Below are 18,317 nucleotides of genomic sequence, written 5' to 3' on the forward strand. Positions count from 1 at the left end.
CTGGGTGATGCAGCGGTTTGGCGCCTGCCTTTGGCCCAGGGCGCGATCCTGGAGACCCGGGATCGAATCCCACGTCCGGCTCCCGGTGCATGGAGCCTGCTTCTCCCTCTGCCTGTGTCTCTGCCTCTCTCTCTCTGTGTGACTATCATAAATAAATAAAAATTTTAAAAAAGACATTATCTTATTGTATTCTAGTGTTGCTGTTGAAAAGTACAAGTTCAGAGTTGTCACTTTTGAGTGTTAATAATGGCCTAATTTGTTTCTGCAAACTTTTATAATACTTATTCATGATGTCTTGAAATTTCATGGTGATATTACTTCTTATAGAACTTATTTTATTCATTATGCTAGGCATTTGGTGAGTCAATCTAAAATAGATTCCTTTGATTCTGTTAGGTTTTCTTGCACCATTTTTTAAGGTTTTAATTTAAATTCTGGTTAACATACAGTATAATATTAATTTCAGGTGTACAATGTTGTCATTCAGAACTTCTGTACAACACCAAGTACTCATGACAAGTGCACTCCTTTAATCCCCATCACCTATTTAACCCATTCCCCCCCGCCCCCCACTGGAAACCATCAGCTTGTTCTCTGTAGTTAAGAGTCCATTTCTGCCTGTGCCTCCCTTTTTTCCCCTTTGCTTGTTTGTTCTGCTTAAATTATGTGACTGAAATGATAGATTTGTCTGTCTTTCTTTGACTGACTTTATACTCTCTAGCTCTATCCATGTGGTTGTAAGATTTCATTCTTTTTTTTTTTTGGCTGAGAAATATTTTGGTGTGTGAGTATCTTTATCATCTTTTTTTTTTTTTAAGATTTATTTATTTATAGGGGAGAAAGCATGCATGAGAGTGAGGTGAAGGCCAAAGGGAGAAGGAAAAGCAGGCTCCTCCCTGAGCAGAGAGCTCAGCGGGGGCCAGATCCCAGGACTCTGGGATCACAACCTGAGCTGAAGGCAAGTGCTTATTGACTGAGCCATCTAGGCTCCCGTCTTTATCTTTATACATTCATAAAACACTGGGCACTTGGGCTGTTCCCATAATTTGGCTGTTGTAGATAATGCTGCTATGAACATCAGAGTGCAGGTATCCCTTTGAATTAGTATTTTTGTATTTTGTGGGTAGATACCTAGTAGTGCAATTGTTAGATCGTAGGGTAGTTCTATTTTAACTTTTAGAGGAACCTCCATACTGTTTTCCAGAGTGGCTGCCCCAGTTTGCATTCCCACCTGCGGTGCAAGAGAATTCTCCTTTCTCCACATCCTAGCTAACTCCTGTTGTTTCTTGTGGTATAGATTTTAGCCATTCTAACAGGTGCAAGGTGATAATCTCATTGTAGTTTTGGTTTGTATTTCCCCAATGATAGGTGATGTTGAGCATCTTTTCATGTGTCTGTTAGCCATCTTTATGTCTTCATGTTCTCTGTTAATTTTTTAATTGGATTATTAGTTTTTTGGGTGTTGAGTTTTTATAAGTTCTTTATATATTTAGGATACTAACCCTTTATCAGACATCATTTGCAAGTATCTTCTTTTCTGTAGGTTACTTTTTAGTTTTATTGATTGCTTCCCTTGCTGTGCAGATTTCTTGAAATTTTTAAATTATTACTTTTTTTAATATTTATTTATTCATGAGAGACACAGAGAGAAAGAGAGAGGCAGAGACACAGGCAGAGGGAGAAGCCGGCCCCATGCAGGGAGCCCGACGTGGGACTCGATCCCGGCTCTCCAGGATCGTGCCCTGGGCCAAAGGCAGGCGCTGAACCGCTGAGCCACCCAGGGATCCCTAAATTATTACTTTTTATATGTCTTTTTCTCTGTTCTTTCTTGAACTTCTGTTAGATTGTCTAGATTTCTCAGTTTGATCTTCTAACTTGTCATATATCACAAATTCAATTCTTTGTCATTTTATTATATTTTTGGGGAGATCTCAATTTTCTCTTATAGCCATTCTGTTGAATATATTGTCCCCCCTCCACTTTTAATTTCCAAGAGTTTAATGGTTCAGGTTCATTTTGTTTCCTCTGTTTCTCTTTTTTCCCCCATCTTGCTCTGAGAAGATAAAAGGAGTTAGTTATCTTTTTCTCTGCATTGCCCCTGTCTCCTTCAGTTTCTCTTTTTTGGTTTGTTTAGTTTTTGGTAAATAAATAAATAAAATCTTTAAAAAAATGTTTATGCATCTAATAACACAGAGCTTCAAAATATATGAAGCAAAAGCACTGTAGATTACACAGATATGTCTGCTTCCTAACCAACCAAAATCTTCATCTTGGGTTGTTTGCATACTCAAATCAAAAGAAAAAAAGGGTCACATTCCTGGCATTTATAAACCTCAGACTTTATCCACAGTCCTAATTTTTGCTTCTTTAGGAATTACTGGAAAAAAAAATCGCCCTACAGTAACCTGATTGTCAAGACCAATGCTGAAGAAGACTAACAATTCCAATTAGGATGTAATTTATTAGTTAATCTAAATGACAAACCTGACAACCAATACTATTTCAAAAAAAACTTCCCTGAAGAGAGGTAAAATTAGGACATGGTCTGAAAACTCCAAACCTTCTGAGATCGAAACCAGGTCCAACTGGAAAATTAAGATTTTAGGTGGTTTTTTTTTTTTTTTAAAGAACTATTTTTTAATTTTTATTTATTTATGATAGTCACAGAGAGAGAGAGAGAGAGGCAGAGACACAGGCAGAGGGAGAAGCAGGCTCCATGCACCGGGAGCCCGATGTGGGATTCGATCCCGGGTCTCCGGGATCACGCCCTGGGCCAAAGGCAGGCGCTAAACCGCTGCGCCATCCAGGGATCCCGATTTTAGGTGGTTTTAAGCCACCTACCTCCAACCTAGACTCCTTGAGTTTCTCTCTCAATCAATGTTGTCTATCCTCAAGCTAATTAGCAATGGTTAAAGCAGTTCTTCATTCTTTCCTGCACAAAAACTCTCCTTGCCTACCTCTGGCCATTCATTCTTCAATATTCATTATTGGTTTCTCCTTAGCTCTCTGAACTTTTCTAAAAATTGGAGTGAACTTTTCTATTTTCACTCATTCCCTTGGTTATTTTCCCTAACCTCATGGCTTTAAATTCCACATACACACTAATAACTCTCCAATTTATATCATAGCCCAGACCTCTCTCTTGAACTCCAAACTTGAGATAACCATTTAGTGTCTATCTGTAAATCCCATCTTTCACAAAGACTAAAACAAAAGTCCTTAAAATGGTTCACAAGGCCCTACACATTCTGCCCACCTCCCCATTTTCATTTTTTTTTTTTTAAGATTTTATTTATTCATGAGAGACAGAGAGAGAGAGAGAGAGAGGCAGAGACACAGGCAGAGAGAGAAGCAGGCTCCATGCAGGGAGCCCAACTGGGACTGGATCCCCCACCTCCAGGATCACGCCCTGGACTGAAGGCAGCGCTCAACTGCTGAGCCCCCCAGACTGCCCAACATTTAGTATTTCTGTGGTTTCTTAATGAATTTACACTTTTATCATTTTGAAATGACCCTCTTTATCCCTGATCTTTTGCTTTGCAAGCTAGTAAAGGCTATTTTTTTCCTACTAGGAAACATTTGTATTCTTTTATTTTTTTATTCTAATATTAAAATATTAGATATTTTAGAAGCACCTGGCTGGCTCAGTTGGTAGAAAATGCAACTGTTTATCTTGGAGTCATGAGTTCAAGCTCCACATTGGATGTGGAGCCTACTTTAAAAAAATTGAGATGTTTTCAAGTTTACCTTTTTATTTCCTAATTGCTAAAACTCAATCTTCATATATAGCTGTTTTTTTTGCCATGTTGGATCTTCTATTACTCAAGTTTAAAATTGGGTAATTTGCTCAGATTTTGCATACTTAGTGACTATCAAGAGCCAAACAGACTCAGATTTAAAAAGTGTGTTTTTATTTTTACTCCAGTTAACTTTAGGAGAACCAAGATCAGAGCCATTGATATAATTTACCTTTTTTTTTCTCTGTGTTGTAGGAATAGATTTTAAGATCAAAACAGTTGAATTACAAGGAAAGAAGATCAAGCTACAGATATGGTAAGTGATGCTGATTTACCTACTTTATGTAGTAGATTGCCAAGTTCCTGAAGGTTTGGCAGTGAAATCCTTCTGTCACCTGATTAGATTCTGAGACTTTCCTTTAAAGCCAGCAATCAGGTCACCTTTCAGTGAAGTAAAAAAATTATGGACATGGAGCACCTGATCGCTCAGTTGGTAGAGCATGTGACTCTTGGTCTTGGAGTCATGAGTTGGAGCCCCATTTTGGGTGGAGAGATTACTTTAACAGTAAATAAATAATTATTGACATGGATTTTTTTTTTTTTTATTTTCAGTCAGTGAGATCTGGCTAAGTGTTTTATCTTTTCCACTTACTCTATGAACTTGAACAAGTTACCTACCACTGTGGGGTTGTTACATCTTCATATGTAAAATAGAGATAATACCACTTACCTCAAACGGTGGTTCTAAGGATTACATGAAATAATCTATGTAGAGCCTTTAGCACCATACTTTGCTCACAAACACTCAATATAAAGAGTTTGTTGCTTTGAGAGTCTTACACTAAAATGTTTGTTTCCTTTAATGTGTTTATAACTTTTTATAGGCTTTATTTTTATTAATCTGTATCGGATTTACCCTATAGAAGTAAAATGAAATTTTTAAAATTTGTATTCAAGTATGAATCATAAACTTTAGAATAACAGTATTTTGTGATAAATATTTTCTATATATGTATTAACATGTTAATAGTGAAAATGACCCTATGGGATACATTATTCCCTTTTTTTAACAGCTTTGTTGAGGTATAATTGACACAAAGTAACTGTATGTATTTAAAGTATACAATTTGGTGAGTTAAATGTATATATATGTTGTATATACCTGTGAAACCATCACCACAATCAAGATAATGAACATATCCGTCACTTGAAGTCTCTTTGTAATATCTCCTTCCTTTCTACTCCTGGTCCCCAAGCAACCATTCTTCTACTTTTTGTCACCGTAAATTAGTTTCTGTTTTCTAGTACTGTATATAAATACAATCATATAGTGTCTTTTTTTTTTTCTCTCGTATTTTTTCTGGTAGAGAGGGTCTGGCTTCTTTCATGTAGTGTAATTATTTTGAAGATTATCTGTGCTTTTTTTATGTGTGTGGAAAAGTTCATTACTTTTTATTACTGAATAGTATTCCATTGCTAAGATATATCATAATTCAGTTATTCACCATAAAGCTGCTCCAAATCTTTGAATTGCTATATATTTTCCCTTCTCTTGGATTACTCCTGTTTTACAGATAATGAAATGGATGCATTTTTTAAAAATATTTTATTTATTTATTCATGAGAGACACACACAGAGAGAGAGAGAGAGAGAGAGAGAGGCAGAGATACAGGCAGAGGGAGAAACAGGCTCCATGCAGAGAGCCCAACGCCAGACTCGAGACTCGATCCTGGGTCTCCAGGATCACCCTGGGCTGAAGGCGGTGCAAAACCGCTGAGCTACCCCGGCTGCCCAAAAGGATGCATTTTGAAATAACCAAGATCTTCAGCATATAAATGCAGAACAGGGATACATTACATGCTCAGACTGTAGAGTTGAGAGTAACACTATTAATTACTATACTGCTTCCTACAAATAGTGCATTTTGACATTGATTGCTGCTCTTTCCTGTTCTGTCATTTCTTTCTTCATTACCAGTCAGTAATTGTACTAAATTTGAATTCATGTTGAGTTTCACTGTTAAAAGGACTGGTCATAGAATGGTTGTGAGAATGAGTGGTACATGTAAAGCACTAAGAGCAGTGTCTGATACATAATTAGTGTTTAATAAATCATAGCTATTATTATTAGGGGATCTTCCAGTAAGAGACTATAACCCTAAGAATAATAACATTTTATTTTAGGGTATGAGCAGAGGAGAAAGTTAGCAAAGGAGAGTTAAAAAGAGAATTAGGAAAGAACAATGTCCAGAATCCAAAGACAGTTTAAAAAAAGTTAGGTATTCCCTTTGAAAAAGAGCTAATATTAGTATTAATAATATTTTGGAGAGAGCCCATGCAAGCAGGGGGTGAGGAGGGCAGAGTGAGAGAGATTTTTTTTTTTTAGATTTTATTTATTTACTTGAGAGAGGGAGCACAAGTGAGAGAGAACATGAATGGAGTGGAGGGGCAGAGGGAGAAGGAGAAGCAGACTCCCTGCTGAGTAGGGAGCCAGATATGGAACTCAGTCCCAGGACCCTGAGATCGTGACTTGTACTGAAGGCAGACGCTTAACCAACTGACCCACCCAGGTGCCCGGAGAGAGAGAATCTTAGACTCCTTGCTCAGTGCAGAGCCAGATGTGGGGCTCAATCTCAACAACCTTGAGATTATGACCTGAGTCAAAACCAAGAGTTGCACATGTAACCAATTGAGCCACCTAGGTGCCAAAGGGAGCTAATAATTAGAAGAGTAGGATATGTTTAACCAGAATGTCATTAACTGACCATGTAATTAGAGGTAAGAGCTTTATAACATATTTAAAATTTAATACAAATTTAAATAAAATGTGGACTTTTTTTAAACCTTTTTTTTTTTTTAAGATTTTTAAAAAATTTATTCATGAGAGACAGAAAGGCAGAGGGAGAAGCAGGCTTCCTGTGGGGATCCTGATGTGAGACTTAATCCCAGGATCATGACCTGAGCCAAAGACAGATGTTCAACCACTGAGCCACCCAGGTGCCCTAAAATGTGGACATTTTAAAGTGTTTCCTAAATTGAATGAATCCTTTTGAAGTACAGTCCACTTGAGGATTATTGATTTTTCCTTATTTTAACTGGGAAATAACTAAGCAAATGAACTGGGCCTCATAATTCTGTTTCATTATAATTAAAGCTGATCTCAAGGGAATGGATGTCAATTATTTATTTTGAATTTCAACCAACTCTTCCCCCTGCCCTTTATTATCTCATACCATATATTAGCATTGGCCCTGCAATTAGCACTGGCCCTGCAAGTCTGTGTTCCAAGCCCCACTTAAGCTCTGTCACACTGATTGGCATTCCTTTCAACTGCATCCTCTTTGTGCACACTTTTTTTTTTAATATTTTATTATTTATTTGAGACAGATAGAGAGCACATGAGTGAGCAGGGGGAGAAGGATAAAACAGGGACCCCGATATGGGAGTTAACCTGGGACTCTGAGATCATGAACTGAGCTGAAAGCAGACACTTAACTAACTGACTGAGCCACCCAGGCATCCCTCTATGCACACTGTAAACCAATAATGTCCAAGCTTTTTTGATGGTAAAAGATATATTTTACATTGTGACTTTGTGAATCAGTATATTATATGTACATGTATACAGCAGAAACAAAAGTGCGAAAAACTGGGGCACCTGGGTGGCTCAGTGGTTGAGCATCTGCCTTTGGCTCAGGTCATGATCCCAGGCTCCTGGGATCCAGTCCTGCATCTGGCTCCCCGCAGGGAGCCTGCTTCTCCCTCTGTCTGTGTTTCTGCCTCTCTTTCTGTGTCTCTCATGAATAAATAAATAAAATCTTTTTTAAAAAATGCAAAAAACTATTTTAAGATGTTTTTCTTCATATACTACATAAAACCTTTGCCCTGCTAAATTTGTCCTGTTCGTCTTTCTGCATTCTTCCACACTTTCCTTTCCCTTTCCCCTTTCCCCTTCCTTCCCTTCCTTCCCTTCCTTCCAGAGGGGATGAGGAGCAAAAGGAGAGGGAGAGAGAGAATCTTAAGCAGGCTCTACATCCAGTATGTGAGCCTGACGTGGAGCTGCATCTTAAAACCCTGATCATGACCCGAGCCAAAATCAAGAGTCGAACACTTAATGCTCTGAGCCATCCAGGTGCCCCTACAACCAACCTTTCCCTTCTGTTCCTTGTCCTGTGACTAAGTATTTTTTCCTTCCTCTTGTTTTAGTTTCTGTAGCTTCTAGAAGTAAACAGTAACAACTAACACTTGTTTTTTAAAAAGGGAACCTTTCGGGAAGCCTGGGTGTGGCTCAGTGGTTTAGCGCCACCTTCAGCCCAGGGCGTGATCCTGGAGACACTGGATCAAGTCCCACATCGGGCTCCCTGCATGGAGCCTGCTTCTCCCTCTGCCTGTGTCTCTGCCTCTCTCTCTCTCTCTCTCTGCCTCTCATGAATAAATAAATAAAAATCTTTTAAAAAAAGGAACCTTTCTAGAAGATGTCATTTTGCAACAGTAAGTCCTCAGTGTGACCTTCAAGATTAATCTAGAAATGATTTTTACTGTTCATATAAATCTCAAGTATAGAACAGAAATGGTAACATTTCTAATTTAGAATTGTTTGGTTTGGGGGATCCCTGGGTGGCGCAGCGGTTTGGCGCCTGCCTTTGGCCCAGGGCGCGATCCTGGAGACCCGGGATCGAGTCCCACATCGGGCTCCCGGTGCATGGAGCCTGCTTCTCCCTCTGCCTGTGTCTCTGCCTCTCTCTCTCTCTCTCTGTGACTATCATAAGTAAATAAAAAATAAAAAAAAATAGAATTGTTTGGTTTTTAGTCATTATTAATGTAACCACTTTTGGGTAAAAACACTTTAGAAGGAAAATTTCATTTAGTCTAGGTTTTCATATATAAAACTGCTTTTAATTTGAAAATTCATTTTCCCATAAAGATCAGGAATGAGTGGTGAAAATTTGCAAGTGATAGTTATGAGGTTAGCATTGTGGTAGCTGATTTTATTTGCTTTTGAAAGTTCTCGTTCTAACAATCAGAGGAGAAGGAAATCATGCATCTCCAAGAGATCTGGGTTATACCACAATTGAAGAAGGCTTTTAGCTGGAAAACCCATTACTCATAACTCAAAACACTATCCTCACTCAACATTAAATGCTTTGCTTCCAATTGCTACTAAAAAAGCACAGTGATTTTTTTTTTTATCTGTCTCTAGTTTGAATGAATATATTCAGATTCTTGTTTCAGCATGAAAAATTCTGTTCTGTGATTGAATATTGATTTGGGAAACTTCAGTCAGTGCTAAAGATTTGTGTTATTTTTCTTTACTTGAATTATCTTCATTTGTCTTTTTTCCAGGGGTCTTGTAGTCTGTTGCATAAGGGTGGAGATGGATCTCAGGCTGGCCAAGGCACATGTATGTAGGCCTAAAATTAGCTTGTTTGGCTGATATAGAGAAGCTGTGGCTTTTTTTTTTTTTTTTTAAAGATTTTATTTATTCATGAGAGACACAGAGAGACGCAGAGACACAGGCAGAGGGAGAAGCAGGCTCCATGCAGGGAGCCCAATGTGGGACTTGATCCCAGGTCTACAAGATCAGGCCCTGAGCTGAAGGTGGAGCCAAACCGCTGAGCCACCTGGGCTGCCCCAGCTGTGGCTTTTTAATCCCAGGTCTCTAGAAGTTTCCACCACAGTATCTATCTGCACTTTCCTTAGAGTTGTGGGTCCTCCCGGGAAAAAAGCCCTAGTGAGTTATTTCATGTTTACTTTTCTTGTTTTGTTTTTAAGGGAAAGTGGTCAGAAATGTTTGTTACTGTTAGCATCTATATATTGTACCATCAGCAAATTTAATATCAACCCAGTCAACGAGAAATCAATAGTGTCACATTGTTAAAGAATTAACCATTTACCTATAAGGTGCCAGATTCATGGGGAGTCATCTTTGATTTTTTTTTTTAAGATTTTATTTATTCATGAGAGACACAGAGAGAGAGACGCAGAGACAGGCATAGGGAGAAGCAGGCCCCATGCAGGAAGCCCGACGTGGGACTCGATCCTGGGCCTCCAGGGTAATGCCCTGGGCCAAAGGTGGCGCTAAACCTCTAAGCCAACCCAGGCTGTCCATCTTTGATTTTTTTAATTCTCTTAATCCCAGCATCCTCTTTGGTAAGCCCTGTTGACTCAATCTTATTATATCTAGAATCCACATACAGTTTGCCATCTCCTATGTTAACCCCCAGTCCAAGCCACCATTACCACTTCTTTGAGCCACTATAGTAGGTAGGCTCTTAGTATCCTAACAGGTCCTTATTTCCCCTTTTGCCTTAGTATAAATCAAGTATAGGTCATGGTTGTCATTCTTTCCCCATTTATGACCATTTTGAGTTCCATTGCATTTCAAATGAAAGTCCAAATTCCATATTTAAATTCTTTACCACAGTTAACAGAGTGGCCTCAACCTCATTTTGGGGTGTCTTGTGTATATACAATATATAGTCTCTACCCCCAGTGGAATCTTTCAATTCCATGAACATGACAAGCTCTTTTCCAATTTGGAACCTTTGTACATGCTCCATAGACCTCCCTCAAGCACCTCTACCTCCCACACCCCCAACCGTGGCTAGACCAAACATTCTGAAGTACCACTTCATTCCAGAACCTTCCCATTTCATCAAAAATAAAATGTGAAAACGTCAGGTTGTGACTATTGCCCCTTCTGATCTCATCTCTCACCAGCTTTGCTCCAACCAGTGTGGCTTTTGTTCCTTTGAGCATGCCAAGCATTTCCCATCTCAGGGACTTTGTACTTCAACTGTTTTTCTGGTTGTCCTGCTTCTTTCTCATTCATATCTTAATTCCGTGTTATCCTCTGAGGGAGGCCTTGCATGATTTGAGGTAAAGCAGCCCAGTCCGTCAGGCACTGTCTCATTTGTCCTAGTTGATCTTTATCATAGTATTTTTTAGTATCTAAAGTTACCATACTTTGGGGGCACCTAGGTGGCTCTAAGTTGAGGTCTGACTCTTGATTTTGGCTCAGGTCATGATGTCAGGGTTGTCAATTTGAGACTCACATCCAGCTCCACGTTCAGTGGGAAATCTTCCCATTGTTTTTCCTCTGCTCATATACACACACTTTATTAAATAAATAAAGTCTTAAAACAATTTATTTAGTGAGAGAGGCAGAGACATAGGCAGGGGGAGAAGCAAGCTTTCCATGGAGAGCCTGATAGGGACTCGATCCCAGGACCCTGGGATCACACCCTGAGCTGAAGGCAGGTGCTCAACCACTGAGCCACCCAGACGTCCCATAAATAAATCTTTTTTTTAAAAAATTGTCACAAAAAAAAATTGTTACCATAGATTTTTTTTAAGTTACCATATTTTTTAAAAATGTCCCATTAAGACACCTGGGTGGCTCAGTGGTTGAGCTTCTGCCTTTGGCTCAGGTTGTGATCCTGGGGTCCTGGGATCGAGTGCCTCATTGGGCTCCCCACAGGGAGCCTGCTTTTCCCTCTGCCTATTTCTCTGCCTCTCTCTGTGTGTCTCTTATGAATAAATTAATAAAATATTTTTTTAAATGTCTGTTATTCCTCCTTTTGGGATGGGGATCCTATCTGTCTGATACATAGTTATAACAACCACCTAGAACAGAGCCTGACAAATACAGATGCTCAGTAAATATTTGTTGACTAAATGACCTTGTTTGGTTGATTCTATTCATACTTCTCATTCACCATAAACATCAGGGACCTCCCTGATCATTCTATCTAGATTATGTCTTCCCTTCTCCTTACCCCAGTTTTCATCACTCCAGCTTGTTTACATGGTTAGCATTGATCACAGTTTGGCATTATATATTTATTTATTTGCTTGCTCCTTTCCTCACCGGAATATAAGCACTGCAAGAGCAGGTTTCAGACTTCTTCTTTTTTTTTTTTTTTTAATGAAGATAAACGTAGTTAAAATTCATGATATTTTGAAGTAGAGAAATTGCATATCTATAAGGAAATGCAGATCTTTTTAAAATAAAACTCATTGTGGGGTCCCTAGCTGGCTCATTTGGTGGTGTATGTGACTTTTGATCTCTGGGTTTTAAGTTTGAGCCCCACGCTGGGTGTAGAGGTTATTTAAAAATAAAATTTTAAGAAAAAAAGCCTCAGTGCGAAATTTGATATCCTAATTTATAAAGTAAGAAATAACTTCATTATGTTACCGAAAACACAAAGTTAGGAAATTTAGGGTCTCTGCTTTGCAGAGCAAATGATGTTGGGTCTGTTCTGTTCTAGTGCTATCAGTGCCCAGACTAAAAATAGCTGTCATAATAGCATCTAGAGTACACAGCTTCCTTGACCCTGCATGTGAGACTAACAAGAAAATAAGCTATTTTAGTTCTTAGGAACATATCACTTCTTTTATAATATGTCAGTGGGGGAAAAAATAGGATTTTGCAACATTCTCTTAGCTGTGTATCTATTATTTTATGTAAGGAAAGTCCTGTTGCCACTGGGTTGTAATTTCAGAAACCAACATAGGTTATAAGAAGAAAAAAAAAATCAGGGACGCCTGGGTGGCTCAGTGGTTCAGCATGTGCCTTTGACTCAGGGCATGATCCTGGAATCCCAGGATCAAGTCCCGCATCAGGATTCCTGCATGGAGCCTGCTTCTCCCTCTGCCTATGTCTCTGCCTCTCTCGTATCTCATGAATCAATCAATCAATCAATCAATCAATAAAAAATAAATAAATAAAAATACATTTTAAAAAAGAAGAAAAAATCAGAAGAAAGGAAAACCAAGTTGAGTGGTTTTGAAACAGACTGAAAAACCTGTATTTTAAGGACACCTGGGTGGCTCAGTGGTTGAGCATCTGCCTTTGGCTCAGGGCATGATCCTGCAGTCCTGGGATCGAGTCCCACGTCGGGCGCCCTGCATGGAGCCTGCTTCTCCTCTCTCTGCCTTTCTCTCTGTGGCTCTCATGAATAAATAAATTAAAAAATCTTAAAAAAAAAAATTTGTATTTTGGTAAACAAATAATATTGTGAGTACATACAACATTAAATTGCTCTTCAGGTATTTAAAACCTGGTTTTGCTTATTGGGGTCCACCTGGTGTCTTTGTGTTCATGCAAACCTAAAAATAATTTGGGCAGTGAATAAGCAGCTGTAGCTGTTTTTAGCCCTGGGCAAAGGGTCATCAATTAGCTTAGAGTGAGCAAGAACTCAAGTTTCTGGTTGGAAATAAGTGGTTGATTGCCTTAACAATTAGTAGGGCCTGATAGGAGTGTCCAGGCAGGATTTAGGAAAAGGGATAGAGATCAAGGAGTGTTCGGTCATTTAAGAAAAACCATCTAAGAGACATGCTATCAGTTGTTCCAGGTTGTATCCTTAAGTTAGATCAATAAAGACTACACACACAGGCACACACATGTATTTGTAACTGTATGTTTATTTACATTCTTAGACCACAATTTTTATCATCCTTACCTTTAAATTTGTTAATTTACTGAAAATAACAAGAAGGAGGTTTACAAAAACATATTCTGCATTTGTAATGATCTGGTTCCCCCACCCCTCCCCACCCCGCGTTCTTTTTTTTTTTTTTTTTAAGATTTTTTTTTTTTTAAATTTATTCATGAGAGACACAGGCAGAGGGAGAAGCAGGCTCCACACCGGGAACCTGAGGTGGGAGTCCATCCCCGTCTCCGGGATCACATCCTGGGCTGAAGGCGGTGCTAAACCGCTAAACCACCTGGGTTGCCCTTCCCCCGCATTCTTTACATTATTTCTGAAAAGAGTAATATAATCTACTGTGGGTATCCCTCCTTAGTCCTTTCTCTTTTTCCTTTTTTTTTGCCTTGGCCCCCAAGAAATTTCTAGGTTAGTTTTATAAGATAAGCATAGCAAATAAATTGTCCTTTAGAGATAGTGTATTTATATTTTCCATTTTCCTCAACTCCAAATTCTTGTTTTGTCTTTAATTAATCTCATCTATTTAGTCACAAGGTACCTGTGATCACATGTAATTTATGATTTCATGAAAAATTTTTTTCTTATCACAGTAGAAACAGTTTAGTTGGGGATCCCTGGGTGGCAGAGCGGTTTGGCGCCTGCCTTTGGCCCAGGGCGTGATCCTGGACACCCGGGATCAAGACCCACGTCGGGCTCCCGGTGCATGGAGCCTGCTTCTCCCTCTGCCTATGTCTTTGCCTCTCTCTCTCTCTCTGTATGACTATCATAAATAAAAAAAAAGAAAGAAACAGTTTAGTTCTTTTCTGAAAGAAAGGTATAAATGGAGGGAGGGAACAAGGAAAAAAATAAAACATAATGTCTGCCCTAAAAAAAGAAAAAAAAGAAAAGAATAAATCAATTAATAATTCTATATCCTTAGAGAAAGATTAAAGTTTCCTAGAGAAAATCCAGGCTGAAAATATACTTACTGAAGACAAAAGAGAGAGAGAGAGAGAGAGAGAGAGAGAGAGAGAGAGTGTGTGTGTGTGTGTGTGTGTGTGTGTGTGTGTAGCACCTGGGACTCCAGAAGTGCCTACTGGCTATAGTGTAGGAGGCATACAAAACTTTTACTTCATTTTTTGTCAATTTAAAGAGATCTTCCACAGTACCTCACTATGAGCAACCACCCCCAAAACCGTCTAGCTATGATATGCTTTCTTCTTCCCCATTCATTCACATTACAAAATTAGCAAATTATACACCCATTTCAGTGTCAAATCTATGACTAAATTCTCTACCAAGAAAGAATACACTGCAAAAGACATTACTTAGTTAAATCTAAATCAGTAGCATTTAGGAGGTTTTATAATACTGGTTACATATGAAATGTCAATAGAAAAGATACTGAAATATTAATGGCCCCTCTGAAAAGAAGATAATCATTATTTAAATTCGGAGTTAAGTTTGTTTTGATCCATGGCATTCTACTCCATCTGTTCTTTTAGTCTCCTCCGTCTTCCAAAATCTCTTAAACCCAACTACCTTCCTTCTTTTTATATGCTTTCCTAAGTTTTTTTAAAGGCTTTCTCTATCCCATTTTCATTTACAAATGTCATACATTCTTCCAACTTGGCTATATCAAGATGATCTGGCTCCTCCACTCGTTGATCTGTAATTACAATGTATTGCATTACCTTCTGACTCTGCTTTTACACACACACACCGTTTTTCAACACAGTAAATAGAATGATTCTTCTTTATTTTTATTTTTTAAAAGATTTTATTTATTTATTTATTTATTTATTTATTTATTTATTTATTTATTTATTTATTTATTTGAGAGAGAGTGCACAAGCAGGGGGAGCAGCAGCAGAGGGAGAGGGAGTAGAAGCAGGCTCCCCACTGAGCAGGGAGCCCAGTGCAGGACTCCATCCCAGGCATGACCCAAGCCAAAAGCAGACACTTAACCAACTGACCACCCAGGTGCCCTTAGAATGATTCTCTTTAAATGCAGGTTAAGTTCTTTTTTTTTTTTTTTTTAAGTTCTTTTTTTAAAGCCTTCAGTAGACTTCCTATCTCAGAGAAAAAGCTGAAGTCCTATTGTGCTCTTTATTATTCCTTAGCCATGGGTCAGGACCTTTGCACTTGTTCTTCCCTCTTTTTAGAACATTGTTACCCCTAGATACTTCCTTATTCCCTTTACCTTCTCACTGAGGTGTTCCCTCACCATTCTGTTTAAAATTTTACTTGCTTGCACCATCCCCAATATCAGCCCCTAGTCTCTTTAATTTTTATATTCTTGGTACTTCTCACTCTCTGAAGATACATAGTTTTAGAAATAATGATTTAGGGGGAGCCCAGTGGCTCAGCAGTTTAGCACTGCCTTCAGTCCAGGGCCTGATCCTGGAGACCCGGGATGAAGTCCCACATCAGGCTCCCTGCATGGAGCCTGCTTCTCCCTCTGCCTGTGTCTCTGCGCCTCTCTCTCTCTCTCTCTCTCTCTCTCTCTCTCGCTCTTTCTCCCTCCCTCCCTCCCTCTCTCTCTGTCTCTCATGAATAAATTAATAAAATATTTTAAAAAATGATTTATTTGGTTGTTGCCTACCCCCAGTAGACAATAACTTCGTTAAGGCAGGAATTATTTTGTTTACAACTTTCTCTCTGGTGTCTAGAATAGTATCTCGCATGTACTATTTGTTCAGTAAATACTTGCAGAATGAATAGATGGGATTTTACGTTTTTTATTTTAAAGAGTTTATTTATTTGAGAGAGAGAGTAAGCAGGAGCAAGGGAGGGGGAGAGGCAGAGGGAGAAGCAGACTCGTTGCTGAACCAGGAGCCCAATGTGGAGCTGGATCCCAGGACCCTGAGATCGCAACCTGAGCTGAAGGCAGATGCTTAACTGAGCCACTCAGGCACCCAGGATTTTACATTATTATATTAAAGGGCAAATCCATATACTTTGAGGTGAGTTAGGCAAGTGACAGGACTGAAATTCTCTTACAAAAGTTGAAAAGTCCAGCCAGGTCATCTTTAACTTTGCTAAATAAAAAATCATTTTATCTTACCTTTATTCAGAAATAGGCTTTAGTCAAAGCCAGGGATTTCCTTGTGAAGCAGCTTCGAGTACAGCTTCAACACAGATACAAACTTGAAAGAGCATCTACAGAGATGATTTTGACTTAAGGACATCTTGAAATCATAAATTTTAGATCTCAAAATGACATTGTATCTTTGCATATTTTTCTACTACAGATTGCTTTGGGCTTATTTATAATATAAATAAATTATGGAATTTTACTTTAGTTATTTCTTCCAGCTGTGAATAAAAAAAAAGATCCAGAGACTTTTATATACCTTTTTTTTTTACTTTTATATACTTTTAAGTTCACCTACCCAGAAGGATTGGAGTCTGAGGATAAACGTGGATCTGACTTCAAACCCATGTTGTGTGTGTTATAATGTCCAGCACAAGGTAGATGATCAGTACATGTTTGAATTAATAGATGGATAGAGGGCAGATGTGTGAACAGGATTGAATGTAAGGAATATTGATGTATTAGTAGTTCTATTATATTTCTGGCTATATATATTTTGGGGCATATAAGCATTATTTTTAAAATATTTTTAAGGGTCATGTAACTGAATTGGAGTGCTTTGATATTTAAAAATGCAAAATCGACAAGGTAATTTTCTAAAATACTGACTCATTAACATTTGAATGCTTATTCAACTTGCAGATACCATGCAATGAACAAGACAGATCTCTGATGGAACTTTAATTTTAGAAAACATGGGAGACAATAAATCTGTAATAAGTGTACACAGAGAAGTAAAGTAGGGGGACGGAATGGAGAAAGACTGGATGACTATTTAAATTGGGTAGTCAGAGAAGGGTTCATTATTAAGGTTATGGTCAAAATGTGAGTATGAGCCAATCATGTACAGGCAGGCTGTGGCAACAGCTAGTTCAGAGGCTGTCAAGTGAAAACAAGCTTGTGAATTTGGGGACATTAAAAAAAAAAAAGAACGTGACACTAACTGTCAAAGAAAAGAATGCCTCAGAATTTGGGGGGCTTGGGCAGCCCCGATGGCTCAGCAGTTTAGTGCCGCCTTCAACCCGGGGCATGATCCTGGAGACCCTGGAGACCCTGGAGATCCAGGGAGTCCCACGTTGGGCTCCCTGAGGGGAGCCTGCTTCTCCCTCTGCCTGTGTCTCTGCCTCTCTCTCTCTCTCTCTCTCTCTCTCTCTCTTCTCTGTGTCTCTCATGAATAAATAAATAAAATCTTTTTTAAAAAATGGGGGGGGGGCTGGAGAAAAGAACAAGTCCTCAAGATAACGATTTTGGAATTGGTTCTAGTCGTAATAAATCGGATATTTTGTTTTTGTTTATTTTTTTAAGCCTAGTAATCTTTTTTGTTCTGTGATAGCTTTATTGAGATGAGACATAATTCATGTACCATACAGTTCACCCATTTAAAGTATACAGTTGGTTTTTTTAGTGTATCTTCAAGGTATGTATACACCATCACCACAATATTAGAACCTGTGTATATTCCCAAAAAGAAAGCCCATACTTTTTTTTTTTTTTTTTTTTTTTTTTGAAACTCTATACTCTTTAGCAGCCATTCCCCATCCAGCCACTTTCTACTTATGTGAATTTTCCTGTTGTGGACATTTCATATAAATGGAATCACTATCTGATCTTTTGTGTCTGATTTCTTTCACTTAACATAATGTTATCAAGATTCACACATGTTGTAGGAGTTATCAGTACTTCATTCTTTTTTATGTCTGAATAGTATTCCATTGTATGACTATACCACATTTTATTTATCCATTTATCAGTTGATGGGCACTCAGGTTGTTTCTACTTCTTGGCTATTATGAATAATGTTGTTATGAATATTGATGTATGTGTTTTTGTGTTGGCATATGTTTTTATTTTCCTTGGTTATATACCAATAAATAGAATTGCTGGATCATATCTAAATGTTTAACATTTTGAGGAACTGCCAGGCTATTTTCCACAGTGGCAGCATCAGTTTACATTTACACCAACAGTGTATGAGGGTTTCGATTTCTCTGCATCCTTTGTTGTTTGCTTTTTTGATTATAGCCATCCTAGAGTGTATGAAGTGGTTTTGATTTG

At 38.4% G+C, this 18,317-nt stretch overlaps 1 protein-coding gene across 1 annotated transcript in view; it reads left to right on the forward strand.

Moving 5' to 3' along the window:
- The window catches only part of RAB10 (RAB10, member RAS oncogene family), an 85,986-nt gene that overhangs the window by 51,083 nt on the left and 16,586 nt on the right, over positions 1-18,317 (forward strand). The window contains exon 2 of the mRNA XM_055327180.1: positions 3,993-4,053. Within this exon, the coding sequence (XP_055183155.1) occupies positions 3,993-4,053 (61 nt within the window). The remainder of the gene's footprint in view (positions 1-3,992; positions 4,054-18,317) is intronic.

The sequence above is a fragment of the Nyctereutes procyonoides genome, unplaced genomic scaffold (genome assembly GCF_905146905.1).
Source record: "Nyctereutes procyonoides isolate TBG_1078 unplaced genomic scaffold, NYPRO_anot_genome, whole genome shotgun sequence".
In the NCBI taxonomy this organism is placed as follows: Eukaryota; Metazoa; Chordata; class Mammalia; order Carnivora; family Canidae; genus Nyctereutes; species Nyctereutes procyonoides.